The 21966-nt window shown below is 40.8% G+C and overlaps 1 protein-coding gene across 6 annotated transcripts in view; it reads left to right on the top strand.

The window, feature by feature from the left end:
- utrn (utrophin) overlaps positions 1-21966 on the top strand; it is a gene marked incomplete at its 3' end in the record, with an annotated part of 168395 nt that overhangs the window by 1509 nt on the left and 144920 nt on the right. For 5 of the 6 annotated variants that reach the window (XM_079647050.1, XM_079647051.1, XM_079647053.1 and 2 more), the window contains exons 2-6: positions 642-764; positions 16920-16981; positions 18702-18794; positions 19917-19994; positions 21547-21639. In XM_079647050.1, coding sequence (XP_079503176.1) covers positions 692-764; positions 16920-16981; positions 18702-18794; positions 19917-19994; positions 21547-21639 — 399 coding nt within the window. In that variant the 5' untranslated portion in view covers positions 642-691. Of the gene's footprint in view, positions 1-641; positions 765-10193; positions 10267-16919; positions 16982-18701; positions 18795-19916; positions 19995-21546; positions 21640-21966 lie in introns of those variants that run through there. The other variant, XM_079647052.1, reaches the window with a different exon arrangement.

The raw sequence follows: 21966 nt of genomic DNA, 5'->3' as shown, positions 1-21966 counted from the left end.
TAACGAACTAACTAACTAACTAACTAACTAACTAACTAACTAACTAACTAACTAACTAATCATTACAGTATAGTTTGACTATGTTTTAAATCAAGTCTTACTACATATTTAGTGGAAATACTTTATAATTCAACTTGAAGTTCAACATTAGAAGAAAGCTTTAGATTTAACAAGTGTTAGCTGTGTATGATGGTTAGTGGCGACCAACCATAGCAACATGAGCACAGCAAAACAAATGGTGGCTGACCAAAGGATTTTCACATCTATAAGTTTATTGGTTAGTTGGTTCCTGCGTCTTTAAAAAGTCTACACTAAGGATTTTGCATTATTACAGCATCAATTACACTACTAGGAGTTGTTAGAGACATAAATCAACCACCAGATTGTCAGCCTAAAGCCTTGAGAGTGTGTTTCCTCCCCAGCATTGTTCAGCGGATATGGAGGTGAAGTCTCAAGCAGCTGTTAGTGTTTTAATGACCTACGGTGTTCCTTAAGAAGTGTCAGATCATTCCTGCGTGCTATGTGACCATGTTTGACTGTTTTGCTCCAATGCATATGACACGTCCCCTCTCTAGAGCTATTACCACAGCTTAAAGTCACATTAAAGCAGAAAGGAGCTTACGTTTGATTGTTTCTTACAGGTGCAGAACAAGGGCTGGAATTATATCAAGTGTTACATTTATTGGCTGACATGGCATCACACAGGGACACTGCAGAGGGCGGAGCCAACGAAGAGTTCAACGACATCATCAAGTGGAGATCTGGTATGTTTTAGAGATTTATTACCTCAAGGCTATGTTTAATGTTTGATGCTGTATACAGGACACACCTCTCCTACAGTGTGCTTGCATGATGTCTAATTATTTATCAGATTATCCGGTTGTGTCATATTGAAAAAGGTTTAGTTGTACGTGCATAAGAGCAGTCACTGAAAGGAAACACTGACACAGCCAGAAATCCTGTTGTGCATGGTTAACCTCTGTTCCCATGGAGGCAAGGGAAAAGAGACAGAGAAGCAAATCAAAGCAACAAAGGCACGAAGAAAACAGGAGATGGTTGATTGTAACACGTTTGCAAGGAAAAAACAGTCAAGGTGACCAATGGCAGCGGAGAGAAGGGAAGACAAGAATGCAGGGGTGGGTTTAAAGAGCCGCACCCTGTGATCCCTTTCTCTGTGGTTCATTCCATAGGTTAATCTTTTGTAGACGCCACCCTCCGAGAGAGGAACAGACACACTAACAAGTTGTTGCTCTGGATGAGCAAACTGTAAACATCAGCAACATATCAAGCTCATAATTGTACCTGATATTGTGAGACCATCTATGATGAAAGATTGAATTTCTTGCTGCCTATGGATGAGGAAGGGACTTCAAGTGACTTGGTTATTGTGTTATCATTTTGCATAACATTGTGTTGGCGTGAGGATCAACACAATGTTGATCTGTGACTCATAAAAGGGATGCATGAAAACAAAAGATGAAACAGTGTCATAATCTCTTGTCTTCTTTTCAAATCTTTTTTAAATCTGACACTCACAAAGTTTTATTTCAGACTCTGTTTTGATCAAATTCATATATAAGTACTTGTTTGTTAGGCTGACAAGGTTGATAAACATGAAAGTGACCATTTAAGAGGTGAATAGAGGATTTTTAAGACATAATGGCTTAATGTAAAATTGAAAGTATCCGTTTTGAGCAATGTTTCTAAAAAGGCTCTTTTTTTAACTTCATCCAAGAAACAAAAAAGTGATTATGTTATGTACCACGGGGGAGTTGTTCTCCCTGACTGTTCGATACAGCGTAGGTCGTAGGTGTTAGTGGGTTTGAATGATTGTCGTTCAGTGAATCTGGCTCTGATAGCAGGTAGTTTGAAATTGCATTCCACCGTTCTAATCATTCAACTATTGTATTAGTGAACAAACTATGTCAACTGAATGTTTTTGCTATCATTTTAAGGCAGGCAGTCATGGGTCTGTTATTATTTTGGCTTTTTTTAACTGTAATTTGTACCCTGAATTCTTCATATTATGTTGGCATCATAGAGCGGTGACATGTGCTTCAGTCAGATCTGTAGGACTTCCCTTCATAGTCCCCCTGCCAACTCTCTGTCCTTGCTCTTTCACTCTCTCTACTGTAACTGCGAAATAGAAAAAGTAATAATAAGAAAAATGGGTAAATGTATTCAGTCCTATCCATATGCCAGCTTTCCACACCCGTCCAGCCCCTGAAGCTGGTAGATCCTGGGCCAGGAATTCCTCCGTGCCGATGCAGTTTGTAATTTACAATGCTCACGTCCAGACCACAATGCTTTTATTGCAAAGATCCAGGTTTCCCTAGCAACCCCAAAGGAAATGTTTTCTCTTATGGCACAGAGGGGGAAATTAAGCACGTAGCTTAGCTGTACACTAAATCAACCCGCAAAAAATTGCCATGCACGCTGTTGTGTAAGCTTTTGCCCAATCGGTTCTCACCCTCACTTTAAACAGACTTTTCTGGTGTGTGTGTGCAGCCGACAGAGATGTGTCTGAAATGAGGTGTTCTACTTCATAATTGGAAGACTATGTGAACAAAACCAGGTTAAACCAGGGCTGCACACTCTACAAGAAGACAATTCACAATTCTCCCAGCACATGTGGAATATGCATTGCTCCACCCTGACTATGGAGGCTGCTTGTTAAAATTGATCCTGTGACAGCTTCACAAACCCAGGTCTGTCTGCTGTTGGGTCAGAAATGGAGACAGGGAGATAGAGGGTGAGAAAGAGAGAGGGCTGTAGCCTACATGGAGCTGAAATAGTGCTTTGAGGTGTGTGTGTGTGTGTGTGTGTGTGTGTGTGTGTGTGTGTGTGTGTGTGTGTGTGTGTGTGTGTGTGTGTGTGTGTGTGTGTGTGTGTGTGTGTGTGTGTGTGTGTGTGTGTGTGTGTGTGTGTGTGTGTGTGTGTGTGTGTGTGTGTGTGTGTGTGTGTGTGTGTGTGTGTGTGTGTGTGTGTGTGTGTGTGTGTGTGTGTGTGTGTGTGTGTGTGTGTGTGTGTGTGTGTGTGTGTGTGTGTGTGTGATGTTTTCACAGCTGAGACAAGCCTTGTGAGGAGAACATTAGCGTACTTGTTCATGTGATCCCCACCGGCTGCCATGTTTGAATGGTTTAAGAATTGACACTCCTCTTTTTTGTCATCATTACTGATTGTCAACACCGGTCGTCATGATCCTCCAGAAAGAGTTAACACACTTGGTTAATAGAAGGTTTGTTTGAGTTATTTCAGCTGCTGTTTGGCCCATATGTAAACTTCAGTGAGATCACCACTCCAGTGAGTGCTGAGGCGACAGTGCTGTGTGTTGTCTCTCTGCCTCTTACGATGGAGGACAGACAGTCCTTCCCGTTCACACACGTATGCACACTCATGCCTCTTGAGGGGTGGCTCATGTTTTCCAAAACGTCAGGATTTTACGCAAGCTGCAATGAAGTGGCGACAGAGAGAAAAATGTGCAGGGCAGAACCGTGTGACACTGGAATAGATGCCTCTCCTTTGGTAGTAACTTTATTGTGTGATGGACGGGTTTAAGCATTGAAACATACAACCAAAATGTACCTGTCATGTAAGATTTATTCTCTTGGTCGAATGTTTTAATTACAGCTTTCATTGCTACAATACCAAGTTCGTGTTGCATTTCAGTATTTTGTGTGCCACTGGAAATACCGTAAAGTCACTTTTAAAGATTTTCAGGACTGTCCAGTGTGGAAGAAATTAGTCGATAGACAGAAAACTATTTGATTATAACAGTTCAAATAAAATAACTTTCTTTTTCATTTTCAGTTCATCTTTAAACGAGCAATTAGAAGTTATCACCTTGAACTTTTGGAACCGATGGGTAGACAACCTGGAATGAAATGTATCATTACTTGCTGCCCTGAAGTCGACCTACAAGAACCAGATGTGTGTTGTTCACCTCATGGCACAACAGTTCTCAAAGGGCTGAAACAGATGTTAAGGAGTAGTTACTTTTACGAAGTCCTGGTTGGCTTACCCTTAACACCCTGAAGCCTTATCTACCTATCCTGCTAACCTTTCCCCTCCCCCTACCCAATCCAGTGTGCAGACCAATACATCTCTGCTTACCTGAGTGGTCTTTTGTCTTCTCTGTCTTTTTTTCCTCTATTGTTTTTTATACGCTTTCTAACCATCAATCATTACTCTCTCCTGTTATTCTCTGTGCATTTGATAATGTAAGACAAACGGCATCAGTCCCCAACCGCATACTTTAGATCAGGGGTCCCCAACCCCGGTCCGCGGACCGGTACCGGGCCGCGAAATAGCTATGAGTTTATCGTAATATTTGCAGAATTATAAATATATAAAAATATTTTATCAAAAAAAATTCTATTTTTTTAAAAATCTTTTTATTTTTATTGTATACCAGTCATATTATTTCATCCAAAACATACAAAATAAATCAAAATTGATTTTTTTTATTTGTAAAGCCTCCTTCACTTCTTGAAATGGCTGCAGCATCAGGAGGCAGCCTCTGAGAAGTGCAGCACCAGCTGTGTTCTCCACTGCAGGCTGCTACGTTTCAACCACACACACCTCTACACACACACACACACACACACATCGAACGGCCCGATTATTCCCCCTATTACTCGTTGTATGAAGGAAATGTCCGGTCACAAAGGTGCATGATGTGTGTGTGTGTATGTGCTCTGCTCAGCTCCGCTGTGTGTGTGTATGTTTGGTGTGTTTGTGTGTGTCCAACAACGGCATTTGTTTTCAAATGACCATGAACAGTAATTTACACACTTCTGGCCAACTCCATAGGTATGTGGGTGTTCCCAAAAGAAGTTAGTTTAATCTTAATCTCGATGTAGTGCTAAATGCTGTCGGAGTGCACCGGAACGAACGCCCCGGTATGACGTTATTATTGCTGGCAAACAAGCCCAGGGGTCTCACTGACATTTCAGTTATATCAATATGTGTACAGTGGTCCTAATTTGTTTTAATTGTATCCTGGTTTTAAACTGTGTTAATATGTTTTGGATGCATATTGTTCTATTATTTGTTCAGTCTGTTACATACAATTAGCCACTGTTGCCACCTATATTAGGCTATATTATATTATAACTTATATTAATATTTGTAAAGCGGTCCTAATTTTTTGTTTTAATTGTATCCTGGTTTTAAACGTTTTTAATATGTTTTGGATGCATATTGGTATTTCTTCAGGCTGTGAAATACAATTAGCCTCTGTTGCCACCTTCTGGTGAGTAAATATTCAAATCAGTTAAAATTGACAACCGGTCCGCAAATCTTTTTTAATGTATCTGCCGGTCCTTGGCACAATAAAGGTTGGGAACCCCTGCTTTAGATTGAGTGGCATGGGTTTATACAGCTTTGAACTTGGGTTTTCTTTGTTGAATCTTTTACTTTTTACCTTCTGGATTGTTCCTGTTGAGCCAAACATAGATTAGCTGGATTCTTGCAAATATCAAAAAATGCGGGAACACAGGATGATTAAAAAATCCATATTGTCAGGCTTCAAGCGGCACCTTTGTGTCCAAATCACACTGCTACAGAATGCTACAGACCAATCAGCATCCTGTGATGAGCTACTATTAGATATGGACTTGGTTGAGGTGTCTGTGACGCCACAACAGTTTGTTTAAAACCACAATAGGTTGCATCCAATAGCATCGGTTTTATCCAAACTGAATAGTATTTCTTCATTGAAAGAAGGTCAAAGTATGAACTGAAAGCTTTCCCGACTGGTTTGATTGACCATTATTTAGGTTCTGTGTATTAAACCAAGTGTCACGTCAGGTTCATACAGAGGGCCATTTACTTGGGTGTGATATGCTGTACTATTAAATGACATATTGTTGTATCTGACAAGAGAACAAGAATGGTATTGTCTCACTATACAGAGGGTGTGGAGGGTGTGGTGACAATTCTCTGAAGAATTGTCACCAAACTAGCTAAGATACACGTCATGGATCCTTAATTCTAGCTTTGGCCGCTGCTAGCAGGGTGGACCGACCACTTTGAAAAGTTCCAGCTGGTGTGTGAGTGCATGTTTGGAAACAGACTGTATCAAGAATGAATAAAACATTAAAGTTATCTGAAGTGATAATGACCATGTAGCCATGACAGTGAAAACTTGTTCTAGCAGTTATTGCAATGGTATGTGGCAGTGTTATGCAAATTCATAATGATGGGTGTGCATCTGCATGTGTGGGTAGCATTGAAGACAGATCAAAACAAAGGAGCTTTCACTGCGGCCGCCCCTTCATTCTGGGATGTCACGACCTGAATTAGTTTTCTTCATTGCCTCTGGTGTTTGAGCTTCACTTTCTTGTATGGGTCTACGGTCAGCGAGGGTTCTCATGAGCTTTTTTTTTTACTTTGAGGATGCACACGGTCCTCAGGGAATGAAGCTGGATGAGTCTTCACAGCAATATATATAGACTCAAGTGTGTTGCATCTGGCTGCATGGGAAGTGGGAGGAAACAATCTCTACCAAATCCTGGCTGGAAATGTAGGAATATGAGCACTGGCCAAAACATCTCCCCTGGGTGTGGCTGTCTGTGGGACGTTGCCTCTTTGGTCCTTGTGAATGTGTGTGTGCAGCAGCAGCAGGATTTAGACACCCCGCCCAGGCCAGATGACATTTAAAATTCTTCTAGAGAAGGCTGAAAATGGCAAGGAAATGATCAGTTGGATGTTCTTGTGGTTGTTAAACACATATGAACCAGTCTCCTCGTGTTGTGAATCTCCCTTTTCCAAGCAAGCCAAGCAAGCCCTTCCAGTTTAAATCCCCAACTCTGCTCCCTTTCCCCCAGCTCATTAGGGCTACAAAGCCACGTTGCCCCATCTACCTTCTGACCCCTCGCATGCCAGGATTTACTAAAACAAAAAAACAGGCTGAGGCCCAGAGAGAGTTTTAAATTAACCCGTTAAAGCTACAGCGGTATTTCTCTTCTGAGTAAATAGCTTGAAGGAATTGAATTCCTCCGTCTCAATGCTTTTTTTCAATAGTGCTAAAGTTAGTTTTTTTTTTACCTTAGGCAGTTAACAAGTTTGTTTCACTTGTTTTACTGCGTATGGGGCTAAAACAGCCGAGTGCAACGTTTTTTTAATACTGTGTTAAAGTTGTGCCGATACCGAAAAGAGTGGTCGGTAGAGATAGACAGGACAGACTGGGAGAGACCTACTGTAGAAAAGGGACAGTCAAAGACAGGCTACTGTACATGTAATGCAACTCTACAAGGAGATTTAAAAAAAAAAATGTAGACATGGGAATCTACTTTTTCCAAGGGTGGAGGCCTGTGGAAATGAGGGAGATCCGCTTTTTCCATTTCTTTCTCTTCAATTTTGGTAGGACCACTGACTCATCTGCTCTGTATGCATATACTCTTGTGTGGGGGATCCACTTCTGGAAAGATCTTTTGATGGGAAAATTCATCCTAAAACACATTTAAAGCAGCAGTAATATCCTGCATTTTGTGGTCCTGTAAACTGCTGTGTTTTCAGATAATAATCATAGGGATATTTATCATTAAGTAGGGCTGCACAATTGGGGCCAAAATGAAAATCTATGACTTCATAGTTGTTGTTTTTTAACCAGTAGTCACACCAGGGATTTTGATATGACATACCAATAACAAATGTTGTGTGTATTTGTGTGAGGCACAGATATGTTAATGCCAGTGCATAATCACACTAGCATGGCTTCATTCAAGCATCTTGCTGGCGGATGCTCCTGGAGTGTTGTGGGAGGATGGGATGACAGAAGAGGACGCCTGTCTCTGGCTTCATGACTGATGCAGCGGAAAGTCCCCTCTGCTCTCTGATTCCTTCAGTCACTGCCAAGTCCAGCCTCACCCCACCAAAGTCACTCCTCTGAGTTGTGACCAGCACACCAGCGGCTGCTGCAAGTCTCCAGGGAGGGAAGTAGATTTAACACAATCAGACTCTGGAAGTTGGTCACGAGTGGTCCCGGGTTGGTATTCCTCCTTTACTTCCTCTCAGTAAAGAAAAGGATAAAGGGAAAAGAAAACCACAGGAAGCTTAACTTTCTCTAACTGTTTCCCTCCCCCTTCCCCCTCTACTCTCTTCTCTCGCCATATACCCTCTCTGTGGGAATACAGTTGTTTGTTCAGTTGCCCCTCATGGACTAAATATGTCAATGAGCAAATGGACTCAGGCCTTTGCCCTGTTCCACTACGCTGGCTCTTAGACTTGTTTTAAATGTCAGCAGCAAAGCCTCTGTCTTGCCCCTTGCGACTTGCATTTCTTTGGAGTCGTTTTTTTGTTTGATTGTCAAAGGTTTCACTTTCATGTAAACAGTAGCAAAGGAAGTGGCTGCCGTGGCCCAGGGTGTGTATTTAAGGGTTTAGGTCACCTTAGATGATGTTTATCTACCGTGGCTCCCTGCTAGTTGGGAGAATGAGAAATGTTGTCCCGGTCAGTTCTTTGTGTTTCCAGGGGAGATGCAGCTGTCACTAGCAGCAATACATATGGCCCACTCACCTCTACGTCACCTGTCACTAACCTTTTTAAATGACACCCTGAAGAAGTCCCTGCTCTTGTCACTCACTTTTTCTCCCCCTCCTGTTGAGCGTGTGAGCATGTGTGTGATGTCAAATCTGACAGCGCCGCCCAGCACCCCAGATAAACAAACCCAGGGTACTCAATAAGTGATCTCGCACCTCTACTTCCTCTTTCTCTTTTCTCTGTGTCTCACCAACGCTTCCTGTTCCGGATTTGTTTTTCTTTCTTTCTCGCTCTTTTTTTGTTGTAAAAATACCTGCATTCCATAATGAATTTGAGTAAGTGGATGTCGTGGAGAAAGCGTAACTTTTTCAAGAGGAAAGGGAAGCCTGAAAAAAGCCTTGATCTAGGTGAGTGCACGAGAGCACATCGGTAGTGTATCTGTGGAGAAGTGTAACAATGATTCATTACAGGAAACTATGCTGTGTTTGCACTAATCTCACACAGTGATGAGCCAGTTTCTCTTTTTTCAGAAGTCGAAAGGTCTGACCCAATGTCCCAATATGGCTCTGGTTTACTACGGTTACTCCGAAACTAATCTGAACATAGAAGCAGATGATTGTCACTGATTTTTATATGACAGCCCTTTTATTTAGTAACTTCAGTGACAGTTTTATTATTTGTATTCTTCTTGTTGCTATACAAAAAATAATTATATTGTGTGTGTTCACCACTCAATCTTCATATGTTTGTAGTTTCATATGATAATCTTTTTAACAACATAACCTGCAACCACCTTGTCAACCACAGCTATTAGGTTATGTTTTTGATGTTTCTCATTTCTAGATATATTTACTAAAACATTGGTTCCTCTTAAGATGCAAAAAGTTAAATACAGGTTATTGTTTTGGTCATAAGACTATAGTCCCATTTTCTCACACTGCATAGTTTTTCAATCAATTGATCCCGTTTGCATCCTATATCCTTTTCTATTTCTATATCTTTTTTCAAAAAGGCTCTTTTTCCATATAATTGAACTGTTCACCTAAGGCAACTTTTTTTGGTGAATCTCTCCATTGTTGGGTTTGTTTCTTTTAAAATCCCTGCAGTGTTTTATGAGCCCATATCTGAGCTCACATTCTGTGTTTTGTGTTGCTGCAACAGCGCACAAGGTGAAACATCTCCATGTAAGGATAATCCTGATTTCATGTGGGATTGGATCTGATGTTGGCTGGCGGCCGTTGTTTCCCAAACTTGGAGTCTGGTAGATTTCCAGAAAATGCAGATCAGAAAGTTAAAGCCTCCCCCCCCCTCCCCACATCACATCCACAACAATCTTGTGTTGTGTCTGCGTTTGTGCGTGATCTCTGGGTGAAATCTTCTTTGTCTCTTATTCCCATCGTGTCACGGCACATGATGCACTCTTCCCTATAGCACGCAGGAATGGTAACGAACAGTGTGTTTACCTGTGTTCATCCCCCTATCCCACGATGCATTATCACTCCCCACACTAGGCCTGCCCTGTCCTGTTCTTCCCCCAATCTGTTTTCCTTCTATTGGCAGGGTACCTCTTTCCCTCCCCTCTCTCTTTGCTGCAGCATTCCTCTGATCTAGTCCTCCCTCGCTGGTCAAGGAGCAACAGAGGCAGAGGAGGAATGTCAAACTCTGTTTTGCGCTGATACTCTTGGACTATCTACTTTTTTGTTTGTTGCTTTTACTGCTTCCTGGTTCTGGATTGTTGCGGCTTATGTTAAAATATGGCAGAGTATGGGCTACAACTCAGAGGTAGGAACTTTTGACAGGTGTATGACACATGGCTTGGTGGCTACAGGTGGGGCAGTTAAGTGTGGTGGACTCAGTCTAGAGACATGGGGTCAAATCATATATGGATTCAATGATTATTTCTCAATCTGATGAAGAATGGTGCAAGCTTTGAACCAATTAGATCATGTTATGAAACCCAAAACATTTTGCATGGAGTATTTTTTCAGAAGTTTCGACTTAATGTTAAACATGCTTTTGTGAAACTCTAAAGTTGAATCTTCCCCTAAGCATCCATTATTCATTGTACAAGCCACTTGTTATACCTGTGGTTAGCTTACTGCTCCTCACCCTGCTCTAACTTCAATACATTCCATTACCCCTCACCTCCTCACCTATCCTTTCTAACCCGTAATTACACCGATGCATGCACCACAGAGGCGTTTTTCAGGCTGCTAAATGGGGATATGGGCTAATCTTTCTGGACGTTCAAAGTGTTTTCATTACAAATTCCCAGATTTTAGCGAGGGAAGAGTGTCAACAATGCTGTGCTGGCTGGGACAAGCTTAGACAAGTGACCTCTGAAGGGAGGGGGGAGGAATGCATGAGGAAATTATAGGAATACTATGCATTCCTGTCACAGTCAAAATAAAACACATCTCAGCCATCAAACTGTAAAGAGATTGAGTCTTACGTGCACTTGTTCGTGTGTACATTTAAGGAGGTATTTTAAGTTGATTGATGGACAATGGTTGGTTGGCTTGAAGGCCAAACAGTGTGATTGTTGTACAGTGTGTGTGAATTAGTGTCCTCCAATAGGCTGTGGGTGGTGCTGAAAGACAAGACAGCCAACAGCTGATCTCCCTTCCAAACTCCCATCGAGGTGAAGTTCACCCTGGGAAACTTTTTTATGAGTGCAATCTCTGCATAAACGTTGTTTCATAGCCAAGAAATAATACGCCGTCTTTAAATTTTCACTACCAATGATCTAGGTGAAGCGTGCATGAAAAAGTAAATTTTTCTTGCAGTGACTTTGAGTACCGTGACTACTTCTGAACACAGACCTGGAGCTTTTATTGGCACTTAAACTTTCACTCACTAATCGTCAGACCTGGCTAAATGTAAGGCAATTCGGTTATCCATTCACTGGCCAAGCATGCAGTTTTAAAGCTTGGGCGAAACAATGATTGGGAGAAATCTAGAAGAGTTAGCTGTTAAATATAACTTGGCTAAAGGTAATTGCTGCTCAGTGGTGCGGCTTAACTTAGTAAATATCTCTATTTGTCAAAGCGCTGAGCCCTCACGTTTACTGTGTGATGCTGCCGTGGAAACCCTGATGGTTTGTTTGATTTTCACCTCAGTGCCTCCCACCGAGTCCCCCCTTCTCCCTGCTGTGTGGTCACAGGCTCTCCACCTGTGAGAGAGAGAGAGGGCTACACTAATAGACTGCATCTGCTGTGTGTTCCCAGCTGGCTGCTAGAGGAGCATGTGTGTCTGTGACTTTTATCTTGCCAGGTTACATCATGTTTAGAGGTTTGCTTGCAGCAATTTTTGTTTTGTTTATTTAATGTTGGTCAACACTGGGTCAAGGGTTTAAGTACAGCCAGGCAGTTGGATAGATCATGGTCCTATTATAGAAAAAATACACTTTCTTTTATGGTTTTGAAGAAGGTTTAATCTTTTTTAACAAAGTCTTAAGTGTTAACAGAAAGTGCAGAAAACTGGAGAGAATTCATATTTTTGTTATGAATGAAAACCTGCACAATACTCACGTGGTGAGTGTGTGCATGTGTGTACAGATCAATGACACCAGTGGGAATTTACTATTACTGATAAGCAGTACTTCCTGTTCGGCTGTTGAGGAAAAGAAACACTCTGCATCACAGTGTTAACTCTAATTTACGTGAGTGTGTTTGGTTCTGTTATGGATTGATTGGTTCAGTTATGGATTGATCGGTTGACTATGTGCTTTGCAAAGAAATGATCCTGTCACTTTCTTGTTTCACTGTAGACAGTTTGTTCACTTGAACTTACTGTACGGATAGTTATCTTTATAATATGACAAAGAGACCCATAAAGACTGGTTTACAGTCAAAGCTTTACTAGATTGTTGCCAGTCCTGATAACCTTTCAATAGTATTTCCTCAGTAATAATTAACATTACCGGAAGGGAGTTTATTTATCTAAACTATTTGCTTTTTTCAATGCCTCTAGTGTTACGTCTTTTTGGTTCTTACAAATACCGGGGCAAGAATATATATTGACAGGCTTCACTAAGCAGCAGTAGTGGACTCAATGATAAATGAAACAGCCAGGGTGTCATCTTGAGCTGCACACAGCAGACAAAGAATCCTAAAGGTACTAGATCAAGACTTGCTTTACATAGTTGTAGGAAACCGTTTGTGTGTATGCCTTTCTTTTTTTGCATACCTTGACACAAGAAAGCCAAATGACCAGCCTCTGTTTGAAATGATGGTTCATCAGAAGGGTGCTGATTTTGTAAAAATAACTCATCTAATGTATTTTGTAAATTACGAATGACTCTAATAGTGGGTGTTTCTTGGTCTCTGCACATCCTCTTAGACCTTAAAGGTGGGGTATGTCATTTATTTCCCAAACACTTTTTGTTATATTCCATGGAATGCTGTTAACATCCCGATAGCAATGAATATATGAAATGCTTTGACAATAAATACATAGAAAAATGTCATCTGTGGCGCTGTAAAAAGCACGACCAATCATTTGTTACCCCATCGTCTTGAAGTGTAAAGTGCTTCAGGTGCTTCAGGTCTCCGTGAATAACAACTACTTGCCAGACGGACAGACATACATTCAGGACCACAGCTGATTTCACAGTTTGCCCACTGTAGTCCCCCTATCATATAAATGTCACTGTGTAAGTGGCATGTCTAACATCCCTGGCTGAAGTACTTGTGTGTACACTACAGATGTAAATAGTTGTAAGCTAAGAGACACGAGTGGTCGTATTATGTAATGGTGTATTAATGGTGTATATACAGACTCCCTTTGGTAAGGGTATGTTTTGTCTCTACGACTCTCACTCACACACACAAACTTGCACAAACACACACTCTCCTGTCGCTGCTTTGATCACTCCTGCAGTAAGACATTCCTGTGCTGTGGTGAGTAGGAGCAGCAGACAGATTGAGGAGGAGCAGTGTGTATGAATCGGGTGTATTGTACTGCCAAGGTGGTAAGGTGCAGAGCCCAGGAGACCTGAGCCCACAGGGACCCTCTCCTCCTCAGGGGCCTCCTCACGGTGCTGATAATGCTGTAAAGACAGGAGGCCTCCACATGGAGCCTTTTTATAAAAGGAAAATGGATATAGTGTTGAAAGCATGCCTGTACTGTACCTGTCCTGCTTCTGGTCTGCCTGTCTTCGTTCTTCCTCTCTCTTTGTCTGTCAGGACATGTTGAACCATTCCACCTGTACGTTTCCCTCTGTGATTGATCTCCATCAGTTACTGGGCCCCTCTGTCAATCATGCTGTCGTCTTATTTTTCCAAAGACTCCTTCTTTGTCCCCTGTATCCTTTTCTCCATCATCTTCTTCATTCATCACCTCCTTTAGGCCCTCACCTCTTTGTCTTCTTCGCCTCTTGAGAAAGAAACCTTCAGGTGTTATTGTTGCTGCTTGAGATTTATGTGGAAAAACAGGTCAACACACTCTCAGGAGGGCCTTTTTACAGTGTTACGTTCAAAGCACTTTCAAAACAATAGCGCAGGAAAGAGGACACAGTGCAATACCAGTTTAGGAAGCATCTCCTGCCTTTGTCCCTTCCACTTGTCTCTTTCCCCAGAAATAGCCCTCCAAAAAATGTGTTCCTAGTAGAAAACGTATTGTCTGGTCTTTATGGCATTGCTGGAGCATTAAGATGACATCAAAAATATATTTTTCTAATTCCTTCTGTGAATGGCACAAATAGTTTTGTCAGTGTTCCTCAAACACATCGTTCTACATTTATACATATTGATGGATATCCTTACGTTTATTTGTATTGCCCCAGATTACACATTTCCCTTAAAGGGTCTTTACAATCTTTATAGCACGCACACACACATAAGAGCTGACACATTATTTAGTTCACTAATTGACAAGTCGATCAACAGCAAAATGATCCCTAACTATTACTTTTTCATCCGAAAAGGGCAGAAAATGCAGTTTCAGCCTCATGTGGAGATTTCCTGCTTCTGTTTGTATATCATGTTAATCTAATATCTTTGAGATTTAGACTAAAATAGACATTTTTAGACCTCACATATACTTTCTGACATTCTTTATATACCAAATGTTTAATCCAGGAATGAATGAACCGATAATGAAACAAATAATGTTGAATTACAGTCCTGCTATCTATACGTACACCCTTCATAGTTCCAAAAGGTATTCTCTCTCCCAACAGGTTTTGATCTCACGCTCTCACCTCTTCACCTCTCTCACCCCCACCTCTGGCCTCTCTGCAGAACATTTTTGTTTTTCTGCCCCTTCTCACCAAGCCAGCGGCTGTGCGCACACACACACACACACACACACACACACACACACACACACACACACACACACACACACACACACACACACACACACACACACACACACACACACACACACACACACACACACACACACACACACACACCCCAAACAAAAAGGCAGACGACTGCTGGGCCTGGTGATCGTAACCTTTGACCTTTTGTTCAGTTCATGGTGCTTTACACAGAGGTTAGTTGAATGACAGTGGCGGTTTTACGTTCATACACACATTCATTTTCACCACTTCTCTACCCCTTTATTACAGTCTTGGACTTCTGTCATGGTGCTAGAAGCAGATGCAAATGTAATTCATTGTTTGAATCGATCCCTCGGGTGTACAGTTTTGAGAAAAGACTGAAAACTTAATGAACTGGTTATTTAAGAGGTGACAGTTCAGGAAGGGCTCATGAGAAAGAAAGAAACAAAACCCAACCTTAACTTGCAAAGCATGGAAGACTAAAATGCTGATCTGTACCTGAGGAGCAGGTTTTTTTTGACGTATTACTAACGTTCCCTCAGGCGTACATTTCTGTGAAATTCTATTGAAGAACTTGTTGTCTTGTATTTGGCTGCTACACTTCATACCGCTGCTGAACTTTGTTAAGGGATGACATTTTGTGTCTGTAATGATTTTTGGTTTGACGATCCAACACTTCATGTGATTGTCGATTACATGAATGTACAAGATTCATTCTTTCCATGGAATTCAAATGTGTCCTTCATTTGAGTGCTTATTTTCATAATTAATATTTGGATATTGTCAATTAATTGTCAAACACAAAGAATAATGACAAATGTTAATTTTTTTTTTCTACCCCAGTACTTATTTGAATACCTAAACTCAGAGAAGTGAAAGAACATGTTGGACACAAGTGTTCCCTTTTTCCAAATTCTAAATCTGTATAACTCTTTCTTATACTTTACTTTGTAGCATGAGGCTGTATTTTCGCAACTCCAAACTACCACCATCTCAACACTAAAATGCATCTATGGTGACTCACCGGTACCAAGCAGTCACTAGTTAAACGAATGGTAAACATTTAAGTTTTAAATGTATATTGTTTACCAGTCAGCTCAATAAGATGAGTACAGGTACTGATTGCATTTCAGCTTTTTTGTCTGTAGAGTAAAAAGTAACACATGGATAACATTTACTGAATTATGGGATGTTAAAAACAATTGAAACCTCAACCCCTATAAGCTTTTACCTGCTTTACAAGTTCCCTAAACTGCCGCTATTCAAAGATGCTATTGATTCATTTTGATAATCTTATAACATGGAAACAGATTTTCCACTTTTTGATTCATCACTGTCTGTCTGCAGAGGCGTATTTTTTTTATATACAATTATTTCTAATTACAGTTTGTGTCCCCAAATGTAATCTGCCTTATGATGGTAAAAGATTCATATGAATATGTTTAGTTTTCCCTGTTACGTCACGATAAAACAATAATTGTAAAGACATTTTAATTGAAAATAACTGTTCTCCATAGTCTTTCACATGTGGGATAAAGTAGACACATCATTTCCCAAGACAAGTTGAAGGCTTTGAATGAGCTCCTCTGATCCATTACAGTAGCCAGCCATCGCCCAGGCACATCAAAGCAGCTGACCCTCTGCCTGAAACACAATGAAGCTTTATAAGAGAGCCACGCTGGAGAGAATAAAGAAGGAGCAGGGAGGGAGTCAAGCGGGAAGAGAATGTGAAATATTTATACAATTTGGATTCAGAGACCAGGGGAACATTATAAACGGGCAAAGGCGTGTGCACAGGTGCACAATGGGCTGTTCTATGATAACTTGGCGTGTTAGCTTTACCGACGCAGCACGCCTTTTGACATTTTGTATACATTATCCAAAAACCCCTCTTGCCTGCATTTTCTCACTGTCATTTTGTGATGTTTCATCCCCACATTGATCATGATGCTTTTAAGCCTTGATGCCTCTGGTTACAATCAACCAGCATGCTATTTTGAGAATACATTGGTTTCCTGAAATGGACTTTGAGTGATCGCGATGTTCTATGCCGTCATCATAAGACTAACCGTATATACTGATAATGTTACATTTTTTTATACTTCGGTTCCCCTTTGTAACAACCCGTCTTCTTTATGTTTTGCAGATGAGCACGACGCAGTACAGAAGAAAACATTCACCAAATGGATAAATGCACAGTTGTCAAAGGTAACGTTCCTTCAGAGTGCTGATGGCTTTACATGTGTGCTCCTGTTTTTTTGTGTTAAATATTCCAGGTTGATTTAGAAAACTTGTCTTGTTTAAATATTTGCACTCATAACCCCCGCCAACATAATCTTTGGACCTCTGCTATGCTCTTAGTTTCACTCTGTCTTCTTTTTTCTGCTTTCGATGGTTTCCAAGTGCTGAATGTTCATGGCACTCACAGCAGTTGTTAAGTTCTGCCAAATGGTCTTTATGTCTTTTGTATTTGGCACTGAAAATATAGCTTCAGGTAAATACCTGCATCATGTTTCATGTTTATGATTTGCATTGTGTTGTTGAACGCCCCAAATTAGTCTTTTTTTATTTACAGTAGATTCTACTAAATTGTATTTTTAAAGGGGACCTATTGTGCAAAATCCACTTTTCATGTCTTTTATACATAAACATGTAACTGTACATAAGTTTCAGGAAAAAAGATTCTCTCACTTTTTGTCCTGATCCAATGTCTGAAAATGAGCTGATCAGATTTTGGCCACTTTATGATGTCATAACGTTTTTTTGGCTTGTGTAACCATTAGCCAATCACCAACCAAGGTAACACCCTCCCCACCTTATCACCTGAATCTCCTCCTAGAGCACCATTAGGCGCGTTCACACCGCAGTACTTTTCCAATAAAGGTTCATCAGAACTCTTTAATTCTGATGAACTAAGTACAGATCACGTTCACACCGGAATAAATCCCTGAGGGAGGATTAGGCAAATGAAGCTGCTGTCGTCACTTCTTCTTCTTCTGCTTTGGGTTTACTGGCAGACCACAAACAACTTCACGGCGTATACTGCCACCCGGAGTCCCCGGCCGGAAGTCCCCGGAGTTAGGGACTGGCTTCAGTAGAAGCTGCTGGGACTCCCAGCATCTTCTACTGAAGCCTTCAGAGTAAATCGCCAGAACGCCGACACCTCCTCATCTCCACCGCTCCAATGTTTTATTTAGTTTTGCCATAAGTTAGTCTCTCTAACTAATGCTAATGCTAATCATGCTAATGCAAGGATAAAAAAATGGCGGCTTCACAAAACTTTTTGGGAGTTTTACGGGGCGTGGTTTGCATTCCGCCCAGCCAATCAGAAGTAGGAACCTTTTTCTCCCACGGAAGTACTTGCTCTCTAGCAGGGACTGAAAAGGGGGTAAAAAGGTTCTCATGAACTAATTTTAGTTCCGGCTGTTTTTGTTGTGAACGCAACATTTCGGAACTATATCGGAATTAAAGTGGGAAAAGTACTGCGGTGTGAACGCGGCTCTTGTGTTCTTTTTAACCAAATCTCTCTCAGAGGGGCGTGGGGAGTGTTATGTTACTTATTTTCATCTAAAGTAACAGACAGAGAATCAGCACTTTGGAAACAGGGCTGAAACAGAGGGGATTATGGGATACTACAATACATGATCAAACACTTCAGAGACATGTTTTGTGTATATCTGAGACCTATAATATATTGATGAAAAACAGTATAATAGGGGACCTTTAAGCGATCAAGCAATTTAAGTCTTAGTTTTTTTACTTATTAGATATAATTCTAACTCTGAACTACAATTGTAGTTGTGTACGTGTTTGGATTGTTTATGTTTTGTTTAATGTAACAATATCTTGATGAATATTTCTGAGCTGCAGCTCTCATACTTGGTGTCTCTGCTGTATTCTGATTATTCATATTATGTCTTGTCATCAGACGGGGAAGACGCCCATCAAAGACATGTTCTCCGACCTGAAGGATGGGAGGAAGCTGCTGGACCTCCTGGAGAGTCTCACTGACTCTGTACTGGTGTGTGTGTGTGTGTGTGTGTGTGTGTGTGTGTGTGTGTATCAAGATCATCAGACCTTTGTGTCAAACAATAACACAAAAAAAAGAAGGAATAAGTTCATTTAACACTCACATTTTTCACATCATTTTTGCTTCACTTCTGGTTCAACTTGAGCTGTGGAATAAAAACTCAAACATAAACTCGAAAGTTGAATCTAATGTTAACATTAAAGCCAGAGGGGACTTCAGGAGATTTATTTATTTAGCTTGATGCTGCAATAGAAATGGCTAAAGTAGGAACAGATGTTTTTGCGAACACATTTACATCTCACACTTCCTCAATTATAGAAGTGTCAAGTTTGCTGGTTTTTCCAAATGTATTTGATCTTATCAGACACTTCAGATATTCCTCCAAAAAGATGTTGCTCATAAAAGATTCATTTGAGTTATTAGCATTCAAGCTCACAGTTAACAACTGATTAGAAGGAGAATTTAACATAATAACAAAAACGCTTGTACAGAAAAGGAGAAAAACAATCACTTATTCATATTACATCCTAAAGTATACATGTCTTCACTGAACAACCATGATCTTATAAAGACACCCTTCTGTTTTTTGGTGTTCCTTATTTTTTTTTATCAGTGTCACCTCCTCGCTGTTAGCCCTTCAACAGCATATCTGCTTTCTAGCACCTGCATCCATACACACAGTACACACACATACACACACACGCACGCACACACGGTGATACCCAAATACAAATTCTATAATGGGGTGCTAATGGGTGGTTGAGGTATGTGAAGACTTAAAAAGGATCTGCACTCGGCAGCGATCCATCCTGCCATTCTTTCCATAAGTTGGCCTGTGGACACTGCTGATAGGGTAACGAGTGTGATGAATGTATGGAGAGAAACTCACTGCTGAGTGATGGCATTCCTTTTCCCTGTGCAGCAATGCCTCACATCCACATTTACTGCATCAGTCTGGACGATTGTAAATACATGTTTCATAGACTCAATTCACTAAAACTACTCCCATGTGTCTCTGAAGATTTTTTGAACTACCAAAGTTTTCTGCAGCATAATGATTGGCTAATAAAGACTGAACATGTCGTCACCTGATTTGTGTTTCCTGTTCCTCAGACCAAAGAGAGAGGCTCCACCAGAGTGCATGCTCTCAACAACGTCAACAAAGTACTTCAAGTCCTGAATCAAAATAATGTGAGTATCTCCTGTTCTCTGCAGTTTCTTCTCGGGTTTTGTCACATCAGCTGTTGTTTAGCATGTGCCTTCAGCCAAATCATGTACATCAGTGTTTCATTAAGGTGGACGAGGTTGCAGGGTTTCATTTTAGCCGCATATTACAGCACAGCACCGTCAGAAAGAGGGAACCATAATGAACTGCAACCTTAGCTGCTATTGTGTTATGTTGAAGTAAAACCCACACACATGTTGGCTATGCTACATTTGACATTGTCTCACACTACCCGAGGTTTGTCCATTTCTAGCCAAGTGTGCTCCTGCGTTATTCAAACCCGGTAACACTCTCTGCAACTATACACGACTGCATGTTCTCTGAATGTGTCTATATTGAGTTCAGTATATTTCTTTGTCCGTCTCCCTCCATCACTCCCTCAGCCCTCCTCATGTGTACAATGGTTGGTTACTTTGACCCAAGCAGTGTGAGCTAAATTGCAGGGCATGCTCACTGGAAGTTGGCAAAGCTGGAGTTTGTATGCAACCCCTGCTGGTTTCTCTCAACCCCAGCTGGCAGCGAAGGCCAGAGTTCCCACAAGCCTTTTAAAGTCTGCTGCCTGGAGAAAATAGTGTTTGAAAATAAGAGTATAGAAACCACATGTATACTTGAAATTGGCTTCTTGTTGATGTCCTAGCTTTGGAAAACATGACTTTACTAGGCACATATACTGTAACATGAATCTACAGCTGTATCTGTAGAGCTACTATATGAAGAGTGTCATTGCACTATTTATTTCCTCTCTGGCATCTAATGACCGGTGGTGTGTGATTTGTCAAAGTTTTTGGAAAGTGTGGGTTCAATTGGAAATATGTCCTAGTTTAGAAGGTGGGGATGGAAACATGCACACAGATGCAGAGGGCTGACTTCTGTGTGATAGGCCGAGCTACAGAGAGAAAGAAGGATAGAGAGACAGACAAAAAGAGTATAGTTTGGCGGGATGAGGCTAATTGGGAACAGAACAGTTCAGGGGTCAGCTCTGTCGTGCACGTAGAGGTCACTTTGAGTCTGACCAGACACTTGACCTCATGTTCCACTCAGTGCCTTGATCTTCTCCAAAAATATTTACATGTATTCAGTTCGCACTTAGCCTCACCTCATATGACTAAAGTCGGACAAGGCTGCAGACATGCTTTATTAGTAGCAAGTGAAGGGTGTAATTAGTGTGGTGTAATCCACTGTGGGGGAAAAAGGCATGGTTGAGAATCTTTCAGCTGTAACAATGTGGACACTCATTAACATTAGCAGGAATCATTTATACTCCACTGCAAGAAACTTAGATTTTTGCTTTGTATTTTAATAAAACGATTCCTAAGTGCTGCCTAATTTTGAAAAAAAAGATTTTTACAGTTTTATAATGTTGGCAGTGTTTTATTGTTGGCATCTGAACCGGCTTTTCAACGTATCTGCTCAACACAGGAATCATTTCAACTTTTTAACTAATACACAGCTTTAACAATACTTGTATTATTCATATTCACATAAACATGTTTTTCTCTCATCGTCTGTCACTTTCAGGTTGATCTGGTAAACATAGGAGGGACAGATATTGTGGATGGAAACCATAAGCTGACTCTGGGCCTCATCTGGAGTATTATCCTCCACTGGCAGGTGAGCAAACACATACAAGTTCAGATGATGAAAAATCAGTAGTGATGTGCACATGTGCGTGCATGCATGTAAACGTGCATGTCGTCAACTGCTTTGAGTACGTTTTTCCTAGGTTTAATTAAAAAAGGTTTATCACTGTCAGTTCTTTCAATATTAGTTGTTTTATTATTTAGAGTTTACATTAATTTCACCTGTCATTGTATAAAGTATGAATTGCATTGTGTTAGTTACAAACCTGCCATTCATATTACCATGTAACGTGTTGGTGTTAAACAGTGATATTCTCATATCATTTCTTACACATAATCAAAATCTGTGCCAATTGCA

This window comes from Notothenia rossii, assembly GCF_949606895.1.
Source record: "Notothenia rossii genome assembly, chromosome: 8".
Taxonomy (NCBI): Eukaryota; Metazoa; Chordata; class Actinopteri; order Perciformes; family Nototheniidae; genus Notothenia; species Notothenia rossii.
This window is presented reverse-complemented; position numbering and strand designations above follow the sequence as displayed.